General features: G+C 40.8%; 1 protein-coding gene across 6 annotated transcripts in view; it reads right to left on the minus strand.

Moving 5' to 3' along the window:
• Positions 1-25,560, minus strand: part of OSBPL3 (oxysterol binding protein like 3) — a 208,773-nt gene that overhangs the window by 112,876 nt on the left and 70,337 nt on the right. For 3 of the 6 annotated variants that reach the window (XM_082845874.1, XM_082845878.1, XM_082845875.1), the window contains one exon: positions 12,807-12,857. The exons of 1 other annotated variant lie outside the window; for it this stretch is intronic. In XM_082845874.1, the coding sequence (XP_082702000.1) occupies positions 12,807-12,857 (51 nt within the window). The remainder of the gene's footprint in view (positions 1-12,806; positions 12,858-25,560) is intronic. 2 more of the 6 variants (XM_082845879.1, XM_082845876.1) reach the window with 1 other exon arrangement.

Genomic DNA, 25,560 nt, shown 5'->3' on the forward strand with positions numbered 1-25,560 from the left:
TAACCTTACCACTAGACGTTAGGTCTACATCACGCTCAGTGACTGCATTTTACTCATCTTTACCTTCTTGTGGGAAAGCAACTTAAAGATTAGTAGTAATGATTGTTAAGCCAGACTGAATATCCTTCATTAACCTGAGTTAACAGGGAAAAAGTCCTCTGTGTAAGCACACTGATCTATTTCCAAGGAGCCATCCTCCTTCCCTCTTCACTGGAATTATTTGGGATTACATGTGTATTTCAGAACATTTTAAGTATCCCTTCCTTTTGAAGTCTCCTTACCATTTTCTTTGGCCACAAGAGAGATCATTTCTTTCTTTTCTCTGAACTGTTTGAAATGTTTCTAGTGTCCATAGCTATGCCCAAAGCGTGCTTCTTTAGGGATGTCATCACTTTTTATCACTGAACAATGCTTTTTGTTGGGTCAGAAAGAAATCCAGAGATATCCTTCCTTGCATTATTTTCTCAGTCTTCTTAAAAATGAAATGATCAGCAAAACAAATCAAGAGTTTATAAGAAATCAGCAGAATAAAACTGCCAGTGGGTTTTATCAGCACATTTGGCATCCCTTCCAGAGTTACAGTCTCTGGGGAGAAAGCATCATCTGTAACCAGTCTGGCAATCCATAATATTGACCCTACTACAACATACTTTCTGTGGTTTCTCTCTCCCCAACCCCCTTACCTAGAAATTTACCTTTAGGCCTGGATTTTCAAAGGCCTCCTTCTTTAAAACAAAATATTCCCTTCAGGGCTTCTCTGGTGGCGCAGAGGTTGAGAATCTGCCTGCCAATGCAGGGGACACGGGTTCAAGTCCTGGTCTGGGAGGATCCCACATGCCGCGGAGCAACTAGGCCCGTGAGTCACAACTACTGAGCCTGCGTGTCTGGAGCCTGTGCTCCGCAACAAGAGAGGCCGCGATAGTGAGAGGCCCACGCACAGCGATGAAGAGTGGCCCCGCTTGCCACAACTTGAGAAAGCCCTCGCACAGAAACGAAGACCCAACACGGCAAAAATAAATTAATTAATAAACTCCTACCCCCAACATCTTAAAAAAACAATTCCCTTCTAGAATCATATTTTCATCATGAGAACCATCCTAACTTTCTTGGTGAGACAAATTGGATGATCAAATCTATGCCCCACTTTTAATGTTTACTTTGCTTAGTCCTCATAAGCTGCACGTTGGCAAACAGCTACAGGTATTACTATAAACTCCCTGCTTCCCAGGTGTTTTTAAATGAATTACTGAAGTTCTCCTCCTCGGCTACTGGTCTTCTCTTTGCTATGCGTATTGTTCTCTATCCAATCAAGTTTCAATGGTTTTTCCTTCCCATCAAATTTCAGTTGAACTCTCTTGATCAGGTTAGCAGATCTCTTGCCAAACACACTTGTCCTCAGAGACGCCAAGAGTCTTCCCCGCACACCAAACCCTGTTTGTCAACACTATCTGTGCGACAGTTATTTGTACACTTTCTGCATCCTCTTCCAGCTCGTGGTCTACCTTCCCCAGAAAGGTAGGAATACCGCACATCCCCCTGGAGGTCTTCAGTTTCCTACCATGACATCATAGCACCAGAGATACATATGTGGTTTCTTTTAGTGTATTTTTATGCAAACCAATGAACAGGGTGATGGTTTGTAGATCTGACATTTTGGCAGCTCATCATGTATGCCTTGGCTTGCTGTTCACCACTATCCATTTTCCTTCCTTTAATCACAGAACTCTCAAGTTTAGTTGGGCACGAGCTCATCTAATTAGAGGCTACATTTCCAGCCTTCCTTGCAACTTGGTGGGGACCAATGAGATGTGAGTAGAAGCTGTGCTAAAATGATGTGCACATCCCCTGTCCTTTCCCCATTCCTGAGGACTGAGAGATAGCAACAAGTAGACCCAGAAATGAAAGCCACTGGTTGAAGATGTCAGTGCCACTGTACAAGCCCAGGAATAACCATATCTGGACAGTTACATGAGAGAGAAATAAACTTCAATCTTGTTACAGCCACTTAATGTGGGGGTCTCTCAGTTACAGAGATTTAGTGCAAATAATGCAGGCCCTAAGAAGGTAGCAGGTCTTACAATCAGGAATCTTGGGTCACCTCTGTACCCTTCAATAGGAAGTTGCCAACCATCTCTTCAATGGTCAGCTTGCTGGGCCCAGAAACAGGAACCCTTGAACCATTGGCAGTAAGAATCCTCATTGTTTGAAAAAGCAAAGAAAGCTACTGTTTCCAAGTTCCAGGAGTGTATTAGCTCCTATAACAACCCCCTATTCTTCAGTAGGCCTTACGGTAGAGATCCACCCTCAAATCATTTCACCTTCTCCAGCAGGACGGGCCCCCTGTATGTTGCATGTGTCACCCACGTGGTCCTGAGAGCCACTCTAGAGCAGGAGCGCTGAATGTTCTGGGTGGAGAGGGATGAGTCCACAGGGCATATGCCCATCCCTCCATTCTTGAATATGGTAAAATCAGAAACAGGCTGAGTTTGCTTCTCCTTCTGCAGTTTAGCCACCCTGACTTGTCTCTAGAGGAAGAACCACTGATGGGCAAAGGTGGGCTAATAAAGGAAGCTATAGTGAAAGACAAGAGGATGAAAGAGAATAACTACGCTGATGACAATTCAACTCAATTCATATCGATTAAGTCCCTATTAAGTGTCCATAGCTGTGCTAACCCTAAATGATAGAAACAAGTGACAACTAAGCAGTAGTTTAATCCAAGGAGTAAACTGCTCTGATCAAGGAGATAAGATGTGTGTAGATGAAATGAGTCAGAACACGGTTCAGGGTGGGCTATCTAGTAGGTTTGGTGGACAGTCACAGGGAAGAGTTCAGGGGGGCTGAAGCTGTGAGCTTTGAAAGAAGTGGCCTGAGGGGAGCCTTAAAGATGTGGACAGGACTTGACTAGGTAGAGAGGAATGTGGAGGGCGGGGAGGGCACCTCACACAATATTTCCCAAGCCTGGCTGTATGACAGGATCACCCTGGGGAGCGTCTACAAATACCAAGGTGTGGCCCCACTCCATACCAAGTCATCCAGATGCTCTGGGATGAGGCCCGGGCAAGCTCCCCAGGTGACTGTGATGAGACACGAGGGTTGAGAACCACTTCCTAATCTTGTATCCAGAAATGACAGATTTACTCCACACAACTTCCCTCTTTCATTTTAGCATTTAATTTCATTTTAGTATCTAATGCCAGACCTATGTCTACTGCATCTAATTTGTACCAAATTAAAATGCAGAGCAGGATGTGACTTAGTTTAAAGGGTAAGAAGAGAGAGCGCCACCCAAAAACTTAAAATAACATCTTGTGGTTTGAATTTTATCAGTGGGTGTTGCGATCCTCCCTTAACTGACAACTGCTGGCGGAAGCAGGGTAGATTTTAACAATTGGCAACCACAGACGGCATTTCATTATTGATCTAAAGAGACTATCCATTGAGTCACTGTAAAATGTGAATGTGATTTCTTAAAACTTCTCTATCTCCCATAAAAATCTACTAAAGTCTTTTCAGCAATGGAAACATTAAGCTAACAATGAATAATGCTCCATCAGCGGTACCTGAATGCTCTCAAATAACAAGAAACGAAATACCTAGTGGTTGTGGTTAAGGTATCAGATATACACACTTCAAGTTGTTTGTCTCCTTAACTAAAAATAACCCTAGGACTGAACCCTAGCTAAGCTTCAAACAAATTCTGTAAAAGAATTCCCCGATATATATTCGGGGAATATTGCCAGGGCAATAGTAAACAATCCCTTGTAAGAGGCCCGAAAGAAAGCAACAAGTCAGTAACTTAGCAAATGTAGGTGGGAAGGAAAAAGGACACAGGGAGCTTTCCTCTCCTAGGGGATGGACTACAGCAAGAAAATGAGCATGAGACACTTTAAACCGGTACAAACTGAAAAACAGTTATAAGGAGAAACAGAATGAAAAGGCAGAGAAAACAGGTTTTTTTTTTTAAAAAAATGAAGTGGTTATTGGTAGACTAAAGCTAAAAAGGCAAGAAAAAGGTAAGGGCAGCTCTGCCGCTAGTGCTAACCATTCATGGCTGTTTTTTCCCTCCAGTAGAGCATGTAGGTCAGAAGCAATGTGAAGATTGTGTCTAACTCTTGCTTTGTTTTTCAATTTCCTACAACTAGCATGGAGCCTTGCATGTGGCAGGTTATTATCAAATTGATGCTCAACCTCCAAAAAACAGAACAACCCAATTCAAAAATGGGCAGAAGACCTGAACAGACATTTTTCTAAAGAAGTCATGCAGATGGCCAACAGGCACATGAAAAGATGCTCAACCTCATTAATCATCAGAGAAATGCAAATCGAAACTACAATGAGGCATCACCTCACACCTGTCAGAATGGCTATCACCAAAAAGAACACAAATAACAAATGTTGGTGAGGATGTGGAGAAAAGGGAACCTTCATGCACTGTTGGTGGGAATGTAAATTGGTGCAGCCACTGTGGAAAGCAGTATGGAGGTTTCTCAAAAAACTCACTACAGAACTACCATATGACCTAGCAATTCCACTCCTGGGTATATATCTGAAAAAAACAAAAACACTAATTTGAAAAGATACATGCACCCCAATGTTCATAGCAGCGTTATTTACAATTACCAAGATATGGAAGCAACCTCAGTGTCTATCAACAGATGAATCAATAAAGAAGAGGTTTTATATATATATATATATATATATATATATATATATATATATATATACACACACACACACACACACACACACACACATATACACACAATGGAATACTACTCAGCCGTAAAAAAAAAAATGAAATTTTGCCATTTGCAACTACATAGATGGACTTAGAGGGTATTATGCTAAGTGAAACAAGTCAGACAGAGAAAGATAAATACCGTATGATATCACTTATATGTAGAATTGAAAAAATAAAACCAGTGAATATAACAAAAAAGAAACAGACTCACAGATATAGAGAACGAGTGGTTACCAGTGGGGAGAGGGAAAGAAGGAGGGGAAAGATAGAGGTAAGGTATTAGGAGGTATAAACTACTATATATAAAATAAATAAGCTGCAAGGATATACTGTACAACACAGAGAATATAGCCAATATTTTATAACTATAAATGGAGTATAATGTTTAAAAATTGTGAATCACTATGTTGTATACCTTAAGCTTATATAATATTCTACATCAACTATACCTCAATAAATAAATAAATATAAAAACAAAACCAAATTGATGGCCTGTGTCCCCTTCCCCTTCCACTAGCTTCTAGAAGATTTTATCTCAGAAATAGGAAAATAAATACTCTGAAGTATCCATTTATGAAACTGAAAAAAATTTGTAGAAAGATGGATCCTAATTGTTTAGGAGTTTGTATCTAATGAGAATGTAACAAAAAAGTAATAAGTAACAGAAATTACAAATAAGAAAATCTAAGTCAAAAGTGAGATGTAAATTATCAGAACTCTAGCTGGATTCCATCAGGCTAATATTTGAAATAATTTTCAGCAACCAGGACTCTGCTCTTCACTCAATTCCCCTATTTGTATATTCACTGTAGATATCAGTTGAAGGAGGGGGGTTAGCACATTTGAGGGTATTTCAACACACCATTCTGTATTTAGACAGCATCTGTCATCAAAGAAGTCCCGGTGCTAATGCAAATGGCAACTCCCCCACCTCACACCCAGAGGACACCAGCAAGGCAATATGGAGAGCAGTGCTTCATCATTTGAGTTGGAGCACAATGATTGAAAGCAGTAGGAGGGAGGGAGAAAAGACAGGAGAGCGCTCATTAAGGCTGTAATGAACCCTGAATGATCATGAAATAAAACTGCAGCATGTGAACTAGAGCTAGCCAACAGAACTTTGGGTGCTATCTGACACTGCAGCCTCTAGCCACATGTGGTTACTGAGCACTTGAAATGTGGCCAGTGAACCTAAGAAACTGAAGTTTAAATCTTAATTTTAAATCGTTTATATTTTCATAGCCACATGTGGCTGGTAGCTACCATATCAGACATCACAGCTTTAGACCACACCATTCTAAACCACTTATTTTCTCCCTCCTTTCCCTAAGCACAAAGTGAGAACACCTCGGGATATTTCTGCCTCCTGAAATCCTCCAGGTGTGTTCTCACTCTTACCAACTCTGGAAAAGTCAATGGCTGGTAGACGGCTGAATAATCATTGGTATGGTGGTCAAACTTAAATGTATTCAGTCATCTAGGAAAGTTTCTTCCCCACTCCTTCCATTGTTCGGAGACAATGAATTAAAGAGTGAAAGAGGCTACTAGTTTTCTACATGAGGTGAGCAGGGATTTTTACGAATAAGCCCAACTGAAACTTCCAGGTACTTCAAACTGTGTCAGTACAGAGATTAGCTTCTCCAACAGACAGCTCCAATGGAAAACCACTAGGAATGTTATGAAAAGATATGTGACGTTCACGTGTCATTTAGGAATGGCTTATAATGGCTGCTCAGTTTAAAGACAAGGGTCTGTGACATGAAGCACAAGATCATATTTCAGAACAAAAAAAAGTATTTTCAATTCAAACAATTATCAGATGCCAATTTTTTTAGTAGATGAACATATTTACCACTTTCTGCTATCTTCAGATGGCAAAAAAACTCCATCTTCAGCCAACCAGGTGCCCTTTCACAGAGAGTGGGGAGGAAGGGGGAGAGCCTTTTAAAAGGGTTCCTGCACAATTTGCAAAGTCCTAGAAACAGCTCCACAAAGCTGCCCAGTAGTTATCTTTTGGCCTGCAGGAAAAAGCTGTTGTTACTTTGGTGAGGAAATGAGAAATCCACTAAGAAAACAGCCAATTTCCCAACATTCAAGTGTTTCCATAATCTGATATTCGATTACCAGCTCAAATGTATTGCCCAATGTAATTCCACCATTTCAGGCAAACAGATACTCTTAAGAGTTCCCCATTCAAAACAGGCATTCTCATAAATCGCTAATAAAATATAGATTGGTATAACCTCTTTAGGCGGCAATTTGGCAATAGAAAAGTTGTCTCTCAAAAATAAAGGCAATAAGCAACAATTCCCAAAGATAAAACAACTCAGGAAATATGGCTTCCAAAAGCCTCTGCCAAAAAACCCTTAATGATGATGAACCCCATCAAATGTTAAATTATCAAGAATGACAAAGCCATGGAAAAAAGACCAATGGTTAACAGTGCATTGATTGGGGTCAAATAAGTGGGGGAATAACCAGGGGAAGTAGAGCTACTAAGTGTTAAAAGTATAAATCCTAGGGCTTCCCTGGTGGCGCAGTGGTTGGGGGTCTGCCTGCCGATGCGGGGGACGTGGGTTCGTGCCCCGGTCCGGGAGGATCCCACATGCCACGGAGCGGCTAGGCCTGTGAGCCATGGCCGCTGAGCCTGTGCTCCGCAACGGGAGAGGCCGCAACAGTGAGAGGCCCGCGTACCGCAAAAAAAAAAAAAAAAAAAAAAAAAAAAAAAAAAGTATAAATCCTAACAAAATGAAAATAAAACAAACGACAAACATCTGATATCAGGGTAGGGTTGCTGGGCAAAAGAGTCAGATTGTTTATTACATCGTTACAGCTTGCCCAACCCATTCTCACTCCCAGGCCCTCAGAGGTTTTCATCTCTCCTCTGAATTTAGAGAACTAATCCTCTTTGGATAAAGAATAACTTTTCAACAGACTAGCCATTTTTTCCTTTTGTTAAATTCAAGTGAGATCAAATAGGATATTTTACTTTTAAACCTATGTTTAGCTTGAGCTCAGTCTTAGACAATTATTTCTGCCCCTCATTTATTTCTCTCTCCCTCTATGCATCCCTCCTATTATATGTACAGAGCCAAGCCTGAAATTAATGTTAACATTGGTTAGTTTATGGTTGAGATTTTTGCGTAATATTTTAATTTCTCCTTTGAGCTTTTTGTTTGTTTGTTTTGCTTTATCTTTAAAAGTGAGGAACACATATCATTGAAATAAATGTAAAATAGTAATTACTTTTCTGATTTGTATGGTTCATTTTCCTAAAATGGTCACCTGATCTGTGCTTCTCTTATTTCCCTGACACTCACCAATCTCAGATTCTGACTCAAATACCCTCACCAGTCCTCTTCAGCCTCTGACCCTCCTTTCTCTGGCTGTGCTTCAGTTTTTAGAGGAACACTACGCTTCAACATGAGAGAAATGTCCTTTGTCATACCTCCCCACAGTCGACAGGCAAGGTAATGCGGGCCTCCCAAGAACGTGGAAAGTGTAGATAAGAAAAACAGCAGGTCTGGGGTCTTTTAACTGGAGGTGTGAATGGAAACTACTGATGCTGGGAATCCCAACTGTGCTGTTGTTACACATCAGTGGTGACACACCAACACACACAAACTGGATTTACTGGAAGTGAAGGCAGTTATACCACTAAGATCCCTTGCAATACCTAGACAGGTTCTTTCTTTTCTTCCTTTCTTTCCTTTCTTTCTTTCTCTTCTTTTCTTCCTTCCTTCCTTTTCTCTTTCTTTCCTTCTTTCTTTTCTTTCTTTCCTTCTTTCTTCCTTTTTCTTTCTTTCTCTTTCCTTCCTTCTTCCCTCCCTCACTCACTCCCTCCCTTCCTTCTTAACTATCCATACATCCTTCTCTCTCTTTCTATTTCTCTCACTCTCCCACACACACACTCTCCTTCTCTTTCTCTCTCTGCCCTCCCCCCACCTTAAAAGAAACCCTTCCTCCCCTTAAAGGAAAGTCAAATAAACAGTCTATTAGGTGACTTGGAGGAAGAAGGAGGGAGGGTGTTTGGGTTGAGGGAGGGAAGATGGAAGAGCCATTAGGAGCATAGGGTAGCTGCATCCACATTTGTAATTGGATACAGTCTGCTCTACCACAGAACTCCAAGAATGCATTCCAGGCATGACAAGCTTATCTGACAACTCAGAACAAGGTAGCTTTTCACGTTTTTTGTTTATTCCATAGCAAAAGTCAGTGGTCTTGTTTGGTATGGGTCCTCCTCCTCCTGCCTCTTCCTGTCCTCTATCTTTTAAAAGGTGTATCAGAGCAAAAGCTGCAGAAATCAAATTTTACCAGTTCAATAGATCACGGCTCATGAGGTACCACACAGACCAAGCTAAACAAGTAACATATTAAAAAAAGTCAGATCCTGAAAGGTAGGGTATTTTATAAGTTATCTATACATATATGCAATGTTTCAGGAGTTTGATTTTAGCTTCTAATTTAAGCTTTCACTTTTTTGACAAGTGAGACAACAGACACAGTCAGCTTCTATGTAATATACCAGCAGTCATGACCCTTCCTAGAAACAGCAGCTCAAAAAGACTAAGAAATCAAATTTCATGACTGAAAAATAAAGTTGTTATCCTGGGTCATAACTATTCAAAATGTGCTATGCCAAATAACAGTCTCACAGGGCTGTCTGTGGGAGAAAAAGCAGGTCCTCACAGACCGGTCCCCTTGGGAAATACTGCTCCTATATTCCCTCTGGAAGACACAGTGTAATATGTATTGGCACATTGAAGGTTCTGAGAGGTCCTGCGGTTAAAACAAGCAAACGACGATAAAAGCCAAATGGGTTAACTTTGTTCAACCCATTCCAAACCTTTCTGACTATGGTATCTATTCTCTGAGGTAATACTTCGACATTCCTTCAGCCTGATGATCCAGTCTAGCTTGAAAGCTCAATTATCCTATGAATCCATGAAACGAACTGAACTCTTAACCTTTAAAGGCTGGTTTATCTGTCACAAAGATAAGAGCCTAACACACACAGGCACCATTCCTTGGCTGTGAATCAGGCTCATAACAGCCAGTAGTAACATTTGGATACCCTTTGCTTAAAGTTTCATGTCTAGACTTGAGAAGTCTAGAGAATCACGAAACACCATGATTGCTGCATAAAAACCATAAGCAATGTTCAGAGACTGGGAACGTGCTTCCCTATTTGACCCAACCTTCCCTAAAAGTCCCTCCCTGGTCTCTCATTATCACTTATCGTCCTCCAAACCCAACTTCCCCACTCCCCTTCCTCCTTGCTTTCTGTAGTTTACTACGCAGACTCGATGCTTCCCATTTCAGTCTGAAATTACCCTTAAGAGAAAACATCTGCATAGGAAGTCCAACATCATTTGGAGGAAAGAAGTACCCCCCCCCCCCCCCAGGGAATGACATTCTCGGTTAACTGGACAAAGTGCTCAAAGAAATCTTGGGGAAAAGATCTCAGAAATTACTCACACAACTGTTGTGCAGGACTACCTAAACACGTATCTCCTCTCAATGTGCACTATATTTACCCAAGTACACAAGAAATGGGATCAACATTTAGTATTCACTTAACAGATGTTTATTCATCACTTACTATTGGTTAGGCACAATTCTAGGCATTGGAGATAAAGCAGTGAAGAAAGTCGAAAACACTACACTAGAAACACCACCACAGAACAGACTAGCAAATTCAGTAATACCAATCCATATGATGACTTTGGGGAAAACAATTTCTAAATGGAAGAAGGCTGACTTTAAGAATTCAGAACCGGGCTTCCCTGGTGGCACAGTGGTTGAGAGTCTGCCTGCCGATGCAGGGGACACAGGTTCGTGCCCGGGTCCGGGAAGATCCCACATGCTGCGGAGAGGCTGGGCCCGTGAGCCATGGCCGTTGAGTCTGCGCGTCCGGAGCCTGTGCTCCACAACGGGAGATGCCACAACAGGGAGAGGCCCACATACCACAAAAAAAAAAAAAAAAGAATTCAGAACCATCTTACAAGGTACAAGGAAAGTTTCTGCATCCATGAGGACGTGGGAAAGGCAACAGATATTTATTTTCTATCTATCATTTCTCAGGCATCATGCTAGATACTTTTATAAATGTTACATTTTTTAATTCTCAGGACTATCCTTTGACTTAGGTCCTAAGCTTTATATTACAGTTAGAAAAATGAGACAGAGCTAGTGGTCAAACTTTCGTAATCTACCTGACTCCAAATCCATACCTTTTATACAAGAATAGTGAGGTCAGACCTGAAACTGAATTCATGGCTACTTCAAAGTTACATTTCTAATGCGACCTCATGATGGCAGAGAAAAGATATCTCAAAGTACGTGAGGTAGAAGAGTAAATATCAACATCACATCAAAAAATTATCTTCATGGGGCTTCCCTGGTGGCGCAGTGGTTGGGAGTCCGCCTGCCGATGCAGGGGACACGAGTTCGTGCCCCGGTCCGGGAGGATCCCACATGCCGCGGAGCAGCTGGGCCCGTGAGCCATGGCCACTGAGCCTGCGCGTCCGGAGCCTGTACTCCGCAACGGGAGAGGCCACAACAGTGAGAGGCCCGCATACCGCAAAAAAAAAAAAAAAAAAATTATCTTCACAAATTTGTTGAACTCACACCTCCCAATTTTAAAACTAACTACAAAGCTACAGGAATCAAGACAGTGTTTACTGGCAGAAAGATAAACATATAGCTAAAAGGAGGGAAGTAAGAATGCAAAAATTAAACTCTCACTCTTATGGTCAATTCATTTTGACAAAGGTACCAAGACGATTCAGTGGGGGAAAGAAGAGTCTTTTCAACAAACGGTGCTGGGAAAAGGAGATATTTACATGCAAAAGGATGAAGTTGGACCCTACTTCATACTACATACAAAAATTCACCCAAAATTGACCAAAGTTCTAAATGTAAAAGCTAAGACTATAAAACCTTTAAAAGAAAACACAGGGGTAAATTTTCCTGATCTTGGATTAGGTCAGAGTCTCAGATATGACACCTAAAGCAAAAGCAACAAAGAAAAAAAAAATAGTAAGTTGGACTTTATTACAATTAAAAACTTCATGCTTCAAAGGATAAAATTAAGAGAATGAAAAGACAAGCCAAGAACAGGAGAAAATACTTGCAAATCATATAGTTGATATGGGTCTATTATTTAGAGTATAGAAATAATTCTTACAACCCAACAATGAAAAAATAACCCAATTTTTTAAACGGGCAAAGAGCTTGAATAGACATTTCTCCAAGGAAGACACACAGGTGGTCAATAAGCAGATGAAAAAACATGCTTAACATCATTAACCATGAAAGAAATGCAAACCAAAATTACAAAAAACAAAAAGAGAACCTCCTGGAGGGGTGGGATAGGGAGGGTGGGAGGGAGGGAGACTCAAGAGGGAAGAGATATGGGAACATATGTATATGCATAACTGATTCACTTTGTTATAAAGGAGAAACTAACACACCATTGTAAAGCAGTTATACTCCAATAAAAACATAAATTTTAAAAAAAGAGAGAGAGAAGCAAACAAAAAGGCAGACAATAACAGTGGTTAGCAAGGATGTTGAGAAATTGAAACTTTCATGCTCTTTGGTGGCTATGTATACTTTGAGAAAGTCTGTCAGTTCCTCAAAATATTAAACGTAGTTACCGTATGAGGCAGCAACACCACTCCTAGGTATATACCCAAGAAACTTGAAGATGTATGTCCACACAAAAACTTGCACAAGAATATTCACAGCAGCAGAATTCATAATAGTTAAAAGGTAGAAAAACCCCAATATCTATCAACCGATAAATGGATAAACAAAAATAAAATATCTATATGGTATGGACTGATTGATTGTGTAGTCCCAGAATTCATATATTGAAGCCTAATCCCCAATGTGATGGTTATTTGGAGATGGAGCCACTGGGAGGTAATTAAGTCATGAGGGTGGAGCCCTCATGAATGGGATTAGTGACCTTAGGCTTGCTTCCTGTCTCTGCTCTCAGCCACGTGAGGATACAACAAAAAGATAGCCACCTACAAACCAGGAAAGGGGTGCTTACCAGACAGCAGATCTGCAGGCACCTGGTCCTTGGACCTCCCAGCCTCTAGAACTGTAAGAAATAAATGTTTGTTGTTTAAGTCACCCAATCTATGGTAATTTCTTATAGCAGCTTGGACTAAGATACCATACAATGAAATATTATTCAGCTACAAAAGGGAATGAAACATTGAGTCAAGCTACAATGTGGGTGAACCTTGAAAACATCATGCTAGGGACTTCCCTGGTGGTCCAGTGGTTAAGACTCCGAGCTTCCAATGCAGGGGGCTCATGTTTGATCCCTGGTTGGGGAACTAAGATCCTACATGCTATGCAGTATGACCAAAAAAAAGAAAAACAAAATATTATGCTAAGTGAAGGAAGCCAGATAAAAAAGGCCACATATTGTATGACTCCATTTACATGAAATGCCCAGAATAAGCAAATCTATAAAGACAGGAAGTAGGTAAGTGTTTGCCTGGGCTTGGGATTTGTTTTGAGGATGATGGAAATGTTCTGGAACTAATTCCAGTTGCACAATTTTGTGAATGTACTAAAAAATATATCACTGACTTATATACTCTGGATTCTACATATAAGTGACATCATATGATATTTGTCTTTCTCTGTCTGGCTTACTTCACTTAGTATGATAAACTTATATACTCTAAAAGGGTGAATTTTGTGGTATGTGAATAATATATCAATGAAAAATATCTTACCCTCCTAAAAATAATCTTTGAATCAAATAGAATCTGATATTAGTTATCTATTTTCTCCCACAAAACCCACTGGCATTGAGGTGAATCTACTTTTGCTGAATCAGATATGTAACACCGGGATCTAGTCCTAAGATTCAAAAAGTAAAGAACTATTCTGTGCACTGAAAGATAAATAAACTTCAATAGGAAAGTTCTGAGAACTCCACCATGACTAAAATAGCATACTCAACTGAAAACAAACAAAATTATATCAACATGGGAGCCTATAACTTCAGATTGGGCTCTATAAAGTCTTCAGAATCCATATGCTCTAGTGACCTCATGGAAAGGAAAGAATGAAACAGCAAGTCAAAGGTCAAAGTCAACTCCAACACATGGAAACACCAATATGAATTATGTCAAGACTTGTCAATCCTGGCTGCCACATTAGTCATCCTAGAACTCACAAAGAGACTGTGGAGACTCCTCTTCTGAGAGGCTGTTGACAATCATATCCACAAATGAAACATGGGTCCTCCAAGAACTCAAAGGCTTTCTTCTATCATGGTAGGCAGTACTGGCGTAGGTCACTGAGGGCCTATTTACAAGCAATCAGGGGTCTAATTAAAACCCTTACAGAATGACTAAAAGCCAAATCTGGACACGATGTTAAAATGATGACCTTCAAGCTCAAATCTGGATGTGACGTTAAACTGACCTTGAAGCTCCAAAACGGTTGGTTGATCTTTGATCTGTATGCTTGCTTTACATTTAGCAATGACTCAGGCCCACATTTAAAAAAAAAAAAAAAAAAAGAGTTACTACATCTCTAATTCTCAGAAATACCACCATGTAGGTTAAGATAGACATGCACGTGTACACACACACTCACACAGACCAACCCATCACAAGTCAAAAGAACCACCCAAGCTAATGAAAAGCCTGCAATTCATTGTCTGCAGTCAAAAGAGCAAGATAGATGGAGCAATCACAGATAATTCCAAATTTTGAGAGGTTATATTCCCAAAAGGTACTTATAAATCAGCTGTTTGAAACTTGAAACACATTTTCTCATAGAAATCTGTTAGCTTGTGGTCACATACCCAGGTGAGACCAGGGAGACCAATGCAATGCATGTGAAGCAGAAAGTGGATGGCACTTCCTAGAGGGGGAAAATGTCTTCCAAGTTCAACTCCTAACGTAGCTCAACAGTGGCAGTGCCCCGGCTGCAGCATGGGGAAATAGGGTGCACGCTCTCTGGTCTTGTCCTTCCCCAGATATCCTAAACTGGTGAACAAACAGGCCCTGGGCCACATGGGAAACCCACCCCACTCCCATTCAGACATATGAATCCTTCACAGGGGATCTCTCTGTGACTGCGAGGGCCTGTGGCTTTTTGCTGCTCTCCCAAAGTTTTAATTTCAGTAAGTGTCTGCTTATCCAGAAGTGAAAGCAAACAAGACTTCTCATTACAGAATTTTTAAAAATATTTTTTAGTTGAAATACAGCATGCATACAGAAAGTCAAATTACTGGATTTTTAAAAAAATGTATTTCACAGGGAAGATACATGAAAAGTAGTGACTTTCAGCAACTTCTCAAAGTCTCTTGTGGTCAATACAAATTCTGTTTTTCATCACCCTTGTGTCCTACACCCAGCACAGAGGCTGTACATAGTGGGCACCTCAAAGACGTGTGGGATCTCTGTACCTTTAACTTCATTAGTATTGTGGATGTAATTTATTTTAAAAAATACCTTAGAATAACTTACATACACTGTGAGAGTGACCTTGAGCAATTTGCCTCTTTGTGCCTCAATTTCCTTAACCAGGGAATCATTCTCGCCCAGGGAATTGTGTGGCTGAGTGACCAGAGTAGGAAGGAAATTAAATTTTCAGTGGATACCTTGGTGCCTTCAGAATGTGGTTTCACAAATGCATGTCACCCATTAAACAATCGAAGAAACGGAATGCATTATGTGAGTCATCGTTACAGTAAACCCCAAATGAGAGCTGGGAGCGTGTAATAACTCGGGACGCCCTCCCTAGCCCCTCTCCCGCCATCTCACTGTCCCTCCTCCGGCCCTCCTCAGACTTACACTGAGCTACTGGCTCAAGCCCCATCCTCAGTCTGACCTCATTCTAGCCTGACCACCTGGTTCTGATTCACAGCCTTGCTGTCAACCCTGCTACTTGTGCTTCATTCTCCAGTCCTGCTTCAGAATTTCAGGTCAAGGATCTCTGTTCCTCCTCTAACAACCAGACACACTCTCACTGACCCAGAGTTTCTTGGGTGAAAGTGATGGATCATCCTCCTTACAGAAAACCACAGGGCTAATTCTGAATTCAAAGTTTGCTTATTACCTTAGGGTCAGTACAGAAAAGGGAGTGGGGTGGGGAAGGAAGGCTTGAGTGACAGTTTTAGAACCAGAAGAAAAAGCAAACATATAAGTGTGACCATCAGGGTACTCTGCAGTATTGCTCCACACCCCCTTCACACACACAGTATCAGAGAGGGACCAGTTAAGCCAATTCCTCACCTTAGGGACAGCAAATACATTCCTAGAAGATAGTTTCTGTCAATCGTGATAGATTATCTATCAAGAAAGGGTCTTCACTAATCTCACTTCTTTCTCTAATAGGCCCACAAAAGAACACAGGGCACACTTGCAGAAGGCAGCTCATCATGTCTGGGGGTTCAGGACTACAGTCTTAGTACAGGCACTAACAACAGGGCTCCTCTCCTCAGCACCCTTCTGTCTGAGAACCAGCCTCGCCCCGTGCCCTGCCCCTCCCTGGCCACTGGGATGACCCAAACCAAGGGCAGCCACTGCACTGACCAAGCTGAGCCAACCAGATTCTCTTTGTCCGGAATTCATAAGTAGACACAGGGATCAAGGCAGCCTCTGACGGCCACTGAACTTGAAGACAAGTGGGACCGCCGGGGACAGGGGTCGGGGGGCTGGGGGGAGGTGCTATTTTTCACCAGGTGCTGGGAAAGCAGAGACGAGAGGGAAAAAGCAGGGAAAGCAGAATGGCAGGGCCTGTAGACAGAGATGGGCAGACCAGAGACACAGAGAAAGGCAGAGCGAGACACACAGGAAGACAGACAGACAACACACACATGCAGTGAGACAGAGCTAGAAGCCAAGTAACAGATGCACAGAGAGACAAATCAGATGGGGAGGCCAGCGGGGGTGGGCGGTCTGCTGGGGAGAATGGAGGACCGGATGGATCTCTGCTGTGTCTGAGGCCCTGCCAAGTTCCAGCTGTGCCTCTAGCTTCCTGCCCAAGGGCTCTGTGAGCTACGCCTGCATCAGTCCAATAAAATCCCCCCTTTCCTGATCCAGTTTGAGATACTATTTTTCACCTATGAAATAAGAAAGTAATTTTGAGTATCAAAACCCAACGAGAGGAGGGATTGGCAGATTTTGACACATATTGCTGATAGCGGCATAAATAAATAAAAATGTTTGGGAAACCTATTTAATGACTGTTACCAAAATGCTATAAAATAGTCTTACCCTATTATGAATCTTACTCAAGATTCATAACAGGCGAGAAGTGGATACAACCTTAATGCCCAGCATTAGAGGATAAGTTGAGCAAATTAGGACTAGAATATATTATTTTATACAATAAATAATATTGCTTCTAAAGATATTTGTGAAGAATATAACATGTCAATTATTCGTGTTTAAAGAAAAATACTAAATATAAAAGTGCACTTTGAAAATAAAAATCACAGGAAATGCTCAAAGAGATAATAGGGGCTACATTTGGATGGCAAATCAAAGGGGGTTTTCCCCTCTCTTTTGCTTATTAATTTTCTGTAGTTTCAACGTTTTTATAATGAGAATATATTCAAGATGATATATTTAATCACTTAAAATCAAATGGTAGGGGGAGTAGTAAGAGTCTACCCCTTACACTTTTGTACTTTTCTCGAGTCGTAACTTTCCTATTACTGTAGTATCCAGTGTGGATTCCCACACAGAACTGCCAACTTGAAGAACCAAGGTCACCCAGTTAAGCTCCTTGCTAATATTGTCACTCTGACATTAATTTCCTAACATTTCCTCAGTGCCAGCCTACCTTGTGTCAGGCTGGGTTTAACTGGTGTGGATACTCTGCTGGGCAACTTATGACTTTCTAAGTCAGCCAATTCCATTTTTAAATGTTTTGACAATGTCAATGATCTCCAGCTTAATCAGCTGCCCCGAGGCCTATCTGAGCATTCACCAACCTGATGGTGGTCAGAAGACTGTTCCATGTCCAAAAAGATCCCCTTTCTCCCAGGATAGTTAGATCTATGACTGTGCTGCTCAAGGTTCTGCTTAGGAATCAGAGTTGTCCTGTCACAAGCTGGTTGGTTGTTTCCTTTCTTTAAGGATGATACAAATCAGCTATATAGATTCTCTTTCTCACTTCTTTTTTATGTGCATATGTATGTATATGCAAAGGGACAAGGGAGGGGGCATAAAAATATATCACTTTTATATATGTCTTCGGATATTTATAACATAAGAGCACAGTGAACCCATACATATAATGAACGCTCAAAAAATGTTATTAAAGATTACTAAATGGCATGAATACAGAGTGTGGTGTTTTAAATTCCATATATATGAACACAGAAACCAACAGCTGAGTCAGAAATTATCCTGGTAGGCCTTTCACTGACCTATGGCTACCATAACAAACTCCCCTCGGTTTCCCCTTTTAACATAAATCCCAGAAGCGTGCGGAGAAGGTGAGGTCGGTATATTTACCTGACTTTGTTAATTGCTGTCTGGACCTTGGAACACTAGGAAGGATGCCCACCTATAGTAATATGTGGCCAGACACCTTTTCAAGAACAGAAGAAATAGTCCAATTCCAGCCCAAATACTCTAAGACCCAAGATGGTCTCAACATCTCTCCTGGCCGGGCCTCTCAATTCACAACAAACACTTTCTTCCTTCCAAATGGCCAGTAGGCAGGCCTGCTTGAAGGGAGAGGTACTCAATGTCTCAAATGAGTTCTACAAGGATGGCTTTCCTTCCAAGTTAAACTCCTGAGGTAGAAATCCCTCCCTGCAAGAGCTATCTCCAGCTTCTCAGAGCTACAAATGCATTCAGGGTCCCCATTCAGATGGGAACGTATCACTGCCTTTCTCTATCACTGTTTGTAGCAAACAGTATCACTGGGTTACATCCAGGAGGAGAAAAGCGGGAAGAGAGGTGGGTTTCTCCTAACGGTGTGTTTAAGTCAGGCTTCCTCCTTTACACTTTACTGTGGTTACAGTTCAGAGAGCTGGCTGGGTGGACAAGTCCAACTTCACAGCCATTACTGTACCCACCTTTGTGACATGGAAAGGTTGAGCAGAATAACTGTTTTGGATTCCGCGGATCACTTTTAAGACAGGATGGCAGAGCTGGAGTTAGAAAGATAAAAAGCTTATTCTGCTTCATCAAAGTGATCCTTAAATAGCTCCGGAGGGAAACCTTATCAGCCCTCAGTTTTGCACTTCTGTGATGAAGAGGAAGACACAATTACTAGATGTGCTCCTATAACAGGGATTGGTATGCAGTGGTAACCAGAACCTATTATTTCTTTATATCTAGAACAATTACTGCCTAAGTGTAATCTGAATTGAGGAAAATGATAGCGACCTATTTTCAGCTACAGAAGCAGTGGACAACAGTTCATAAAAAGCTCTCTAGCCTGCAGTTTGAACAAGTCAGGTCATGTCATGCCCCTGTTCAAATTTTTTCAGTGTTCACTTATTACCTACAAATAATAGATGTCTGGCTGCAAACCAGAATCATCCACAGATTTATGTCATTTCATTTCATTTCATTTTAGACTGTGCCACCACGCACAGCTTGTGGGATCTCAGTTCCCTGAACAGGGATTGAACCCAGGCCACAGCAGTGAAAGCCTGGAATCCTAACCACTGGACCACCAGGGAAGTCCCATCCATGGATATTTAAAAAACAAAATGCACACTCACATCCTCTTCCTGAAGATGGCAATTCAACAGTCCTGGGTAAGAACATTTTTTAAAAATCCTTCCAGATGACTAAAATGCACAGGATTGAGAGCTACAGACTTACAAAAGGAAGTCTCTGGTCTTCTGTGCTACACACGAGGCTTGATTCCCGTAACTATCCACCTCACATTTCACCTTCCAGCAACACTAATCCACTTGCAGTTCCCCACAAACCGCCCCTGAGCCTTTGCAGCAGCCGCCCTGCCCCCAATGCACACATGGCAGAGTAGTCCCTCTTGAGGTTGCAGCTCTAATGACGCTTTCTATCCACTCCTCCCTAACATTCCCAGACACACAAAAGAAAAAGAGAAAGGAGTATGAGCACACTACTACAGAAAATCATCAAATCACAAAGTAAGAGAGCAAGAGAAGAATAAAGGAACAAAGGAATTACAGAACAGCCAGAAAAGAATTAACAAACTGGCAATAAGTACATACCTATCAATAATTATTTTGAATGCAAATGGAATAAATTATCCAATCAAAAGACACAGAGTGGCATGGCACAATGAATTAAAAAAAAAAAAGACCCATCATTACTCTGTCTACAAGACACTCACTTCGTATGCAAGGACACACACAGACTGAAAGTGAAGGGATGGAAAAAGATACTCCACGCAAACAGAAACCAAAAGAAAGCTGGGGTAGCAATACTTATATCAGACAAAACAGACTTTAAGACAAAGGCTGTAATAAGAGACAAAGAAAACCATCACGCAGTGATAAAGGGGTCAATCCAACAAGAGGATATGATATTTGTAAATGTTTATGCACCCAGCATAGGGACACCTAAATATATAAAGTATTAACAGACCTAAAGGGAAAAAGAGACAGTAACACAGTAACAGTAGGAGACTTTAATACCCCACTACATTAATGGATAAATCTTCTAGACAGAAAATCAATAAAGAAACACTGGCTTTAAATGACACATTAGATCAAATGGACTTAACATTCCCAGGCTGGCACACACCAGGCTGCCTTTGCACATACTTTATTCTAGCAACTGTATTTAATACAAAGAAAAATTCTGTTTGCATGTCTGTCTCCTTACTGAATTGTAAGCTCCTGGAGGGAAGACACTGTTCTTTTTCATCTTCATACCCTGTAGCCTCACAAAATACTTGTCATACGGTAGGTACTTAATAAATTTCCAGTGAACTAACTAATAAATGCACCATGTGAAGGCAGTGTAGCCAAAACTATAACAAGGAATACTGATGACATTATCTTGTTTTAGTTGAGCAAAAGAAAACCTGAGTGAATATAATCACTAATTTTTACTCAATTAGATTCTCCATTGTGTGCCTTGGGTTCTAAGAGTTACGTAATAATCCTCAAGTACACTAAAGAGAAAGCTCTTGGGAATCTTTCATTCAGTTAGAAGCAACGCTGCTCTCATCTTATGTCCAGAACTTATTTCAAGGGGAACCACATGACTTCAATTCCAGCCTTAGATATTGATGAAAGAAATCTCTGAAAGAAGCTGGCAGGGGAGTTGGCAAGACGAAGATATATTGTATATGCAGTTTAGAGATTTCTGAATAGCATTTTGCAAAGCTACAGGCTTACAGGATTTAAAATATGACTCAGAGCACCAACTGGGACGCCAACGTTTTTATTTTTAGATTTTTCTAGCAGAGAATATGGCTATAAATTCAACCTACTCAGTCTACAAATCCTCTAAACTTCCTCCTAGAGAACAGAAAAACACTTGGCATTTCTCTGGGTATTATTTTATTTGCATATATAGTTATGCTGGTGAAATTCTGGTAACTAAGGAAGAATTAATAATGGAAGCTCTAAATGATTCCCATGATTACTGTTTAAGTTGGCAAAGTATCCTCAAGCACAGAAGAAACTCGCTCGTGGAAATGTGCATGGGCAAGTTGTTCAGTTTTTTCCACAATGGTATGCTGGCTTGTAGTTATATGTGTTCTCAGACAAGTGGCAAGGGGACAGTAACAGAAGGACCACAATTCTGAGAGAGAAAATGGGACCAGAGAAAATTCAGTGGCATGGTAAAAATATTTTATGCTTTATACCATCTGTGCTTTGCTGTTCAGCACCTTAACTTCTCATTGTCCTGTCCCTTTAAAAAATCACTTTATTGAGGTATAATTTACATACAATAAAATGCCCCCTTATAATGTACACTTTGATGAGTTTGGACAAATGTATATGCCTATATGACCACCACTTCAAGCAACATATAGAATACTTCCCCCACCCAGATAGTATCCTCATGCCCTTTTGCAGTCAACTCCCACACTCCCACCTCTGATTTCTATCACTAGGATTAATCTTGTCTGTTTCAGGACTTCATATAAGTGGAATCATGCAGAATATGCTCTTTTTGTTTCTGCTTCTTTCTGTCAACAATGTTTCTGAGTTTCAGCCACGATGTTGCTTATATCAGTGGTCCCTTCTTTTCCACTGATGAGTAGTATTCCATGGAATAAATAAATATACCACAATTTGTCTCTTTACCAGTTGATGAACATATAGGCTGTTTCCAGCTTTTAGTTGTTCTAACAAAGCTGCTATGAACAGCTGTATAGAGGTCTTTCTTGGGTAAATGCATAGGAGCAGAACTGTTAGGCTGAAGGGAAGTGTGTTTAATGTTAGAAACTGCCAGTTGCTCTCCATGTGGCTGTGCCTTTTTACACTCCCCCCAGCCAACCCACCAGCCATGCTGACAGCTCCAGCTGCCCCAGATCCAAGCCAACGTATAAGTTTCAGCCATGCTGGTGGGTGTGCAGGTCTACCTCACTGTGGTTTCATTTACAAGATTATGAAATCTATGTCCTTCAACTTTCAACCTTTTCCTCTTTCTACAGAACACAAGCAATATGATATAATAAAAGATCACTGGGTCCGTTTCTGGAGTCTTGAATTTTATCACCAACTTTGTCACTAAATAGTTGCATGATGCTATAAAGATCACCTATCCTGACCTCAATGTTTTCCTATCGATAAAGTGGTTAAGTCAGGCCCAGTGAGACTTATATTCTTGTGCTAAACAAAAATGAACATAAATGAGTTCTGTCGAAAGCAACATATTCCTTTCATAATAGTTAAGCATTATTTTTGCATAATGTCCCAAAGTTTTCAAAGAGGTTTTGTATATATCCTATTTAATGCCAAAGGAATAACTCTCTCAAAACACCACACATTAACAAACAAACAAAAAAAGGAAGAAGAACTCATCAAGAAAGGAGATTTTATTTGATGTAAGGCTCCCTCCTCTGCCTGGTACATCGGATCTTCTCTGCCAAATCAGTGAAGCTTAAACTCCCTTTCACAGTCATCAGAGCTTAATTCCAAATTGCACCTGTTTTTAAAAAACCTTTATGATTCAGGAAGCATAAATAATCCCCTTTGGTCATTTATGTTTTACTCACTAAGCTTTAAATTGTATGGAGTGAATCAAACAGCAAATCATTGGGTTTCACTCGCTATTTTGCCTTATGCATACACAATACTCCTTCACTCTTGTTAAGCTTCACACATCTAGCAATGTATGGAAACTAAGCAAATTCCAAGTTAGTCCTCATCCTTTGGGTTCCCATAAGGCAAGGTGAGGCAAAGTTAATGATAAAGGTAGGAAAATACCACACATTCTTTATGAGGAAACTTAAGGAGTCAGAAGAAAGGGTAAATGGTGATCAAAGGTGAGAGGGAAAGGCATGACAAGACATTAAAGGAAATTAGTTTTCAGTTCCAAACAAATATGTGCTGGAAAAAAATGCCAATAAAACATCTGGTGTTCAGGGGGGTTTAGGGGTGGTGGTGGGGGGAACAACACTTTTTATCTTCAATTCCTGTCTAAACGAATTATATATTGCCTATCCAAGAAACAGATTACACTTAACAAAGGTTTCCCAAATCTTGTTCCAAAGATATCTCAGTATATGCCAGCAGAAATAGAATAAAACTTTTATTGCTGACAGCAAAAAAGACATGGGCTTCAGTGGGATGTCTATTTCAATATGAATGGGGAAAGTTGAGTTGCAGCTAAAAAAAAGATCACATTACATGTGAAAAAATATATGCAGTGTACTTCCAAGGTCCTTTTACCTATTGGGGAAATGGAAAGCAATCCACCCACCATCAATTCAGTTTGTCATTGACCTTTCCTGGGTCACTAACTTCTTTAAAAATCTAATGAGAGGTATGGTCCAGTCTTTCCAGAAAAACAATCATATGGCTTTTCACAGCCCCAAGAGATCTAGCTCCATGAAGGCCTTCCATGGAGCCTTTAAGGGACCCTAGGTTTAGAAGGACCCCTGATTAAACAAATTCACCAACGATATTTCTGCTAACAATTATTCAAATATGACCTATATCCAAACAGAGGCAGGCAAATCTCTCCTAATCCAAATCCCAAATACATACATGGTAGAATCTGAACTTGACTTTTGTAAACTCCAAAAATTACTTAACATTCTCACAGGAAGCACATGTTCTGAGGTACAAAGTGGGCTGTGGAAATGCTCCCAGAAATACATTCCCCAACCACTGCTGAGAAGTATGAGCAGTCATCTGAGTGGGTGGTGTCAGTGCCTCCCATTTCTAGAATAGGTCTAGTCTAAAAGAAGAAACTCCTTATGGGACACAGAGGGAGGAGAGTAAATGGCTAGCAAAAATGTATGTGAGCAGACTGGTAATTGTGACTTAATTTGGAAACATTCAGAACTAGAGGTGAAAAAGAAGGAGTCTGGGAATTCTGGGTCGTAAGGCAGGTGTCTGTCTGTAGTAGGTAGAAAAATGGCCCCCAAATACATCCACATCCTAATCCATGGAACCAGTGAATGTTTCCTTTTATGGCAAAAAGGACTTTGCAGAGATATTATTAAGTTAAAGTCCTGGAGATGGATTATCCAGGATTACCCATGAGGGGCCAGTGTAATCACAGGGTCCTTATGAGAAAGAAGCAGGAGATCAGAGTTAGTAGAATGCAATGTAATGACATGTGATGATGGAAAAGGAGATGTGATGTGGGACCTTGAGCCAAGGAACGCAGGCAGCCTCGAGAAGGTAGAGAAAGCAAAGAAGAAGGTTTTCCACATGAGCCTCCAGGAAGAGTACAGCCCTGCTGACACTTTGACTTTAGACTCCTTAGACTTTTGACCTCCAGAACTGTAAGGGAATAAATATTTATTGTATTTAGTATTTAATATATGTATTGTATTTAGCCACTAAAATTGTGGCTTAAAACAATTTAGTTTGTAACAGCAGCAACAGGAAGCTAATACATTGTGTGCTATCTTTCTTTTTTAAGGGGTTAGGAAATGAAGAGAAGTACAAAACAGCAGCTTATGGAAAAAGTATTTTCTGATGAATGACAAATACCTCCATCAATAAGGCTGAGAACAGTTCAAATATGGCCCTGAACCAATAACATATGGGGAAGTTATGTGGTATAATGGAAACACATTGGACTCGGAGTTAGAAAAGCTGAGTTCTCACCCTTGCTTGTCCATGTAGAGCTATGTGCCATCAGGCAAGCACAACCTCCTTGGGTCTGAATGACTGATCTTTAAAAGGAAACATTTAGACTACATGAATTATAATGTCTCCTTAACACAGGCCAGAGGACTTCCCCTGCTGACCAGTGGTCAGTTTTCCCATTAACTAGTTCTTACATGTCTTATCTTCATCCCTATAACAGCCTATGAGGTTGGCCACACTTTGCCTATTTCAACCTAAAAGAGGTCATTTGCCCACCATTGCTGAGATTCAAATGCAGGCGTGTCTGACTGGGGGCCTCCTCCTTATCCACTGTGTTATGCTGCCTTTCCTGGTCAAGGTTTGCACTGTGGGTCTACGGATCTGAGGCAGTTCAGAATACAAGAGCAAGGAGACTACCAACCCAAATCAGGATCATGGACATGCTAGAGAAAGTGAAAGAAAAGGGGGTTGGGGGTAGGGAGACCAAACTGCCTTACACTCAAGCAGTTTAAATGCTAGATATTCAAAAATAAAACTTTTCTTTTGAAAAACAAAAGAAAAATGTCAAGACACCAAGTGGCCTCAATGG

The sequence above is a fragment of the Leucopleurus acutus genome, assembly GCF_964270905.1.
Source record: "Leucopleurus acutus genome assembly, chromosome: 9".
NCBI classification, from domain to species: domain Eukaryota; kingdom Metazoa; phylum Chordata; class Mammalia; order Artiodactyla; family Delphinidae; genus Leucopleurus; species Leucopleurus acutus.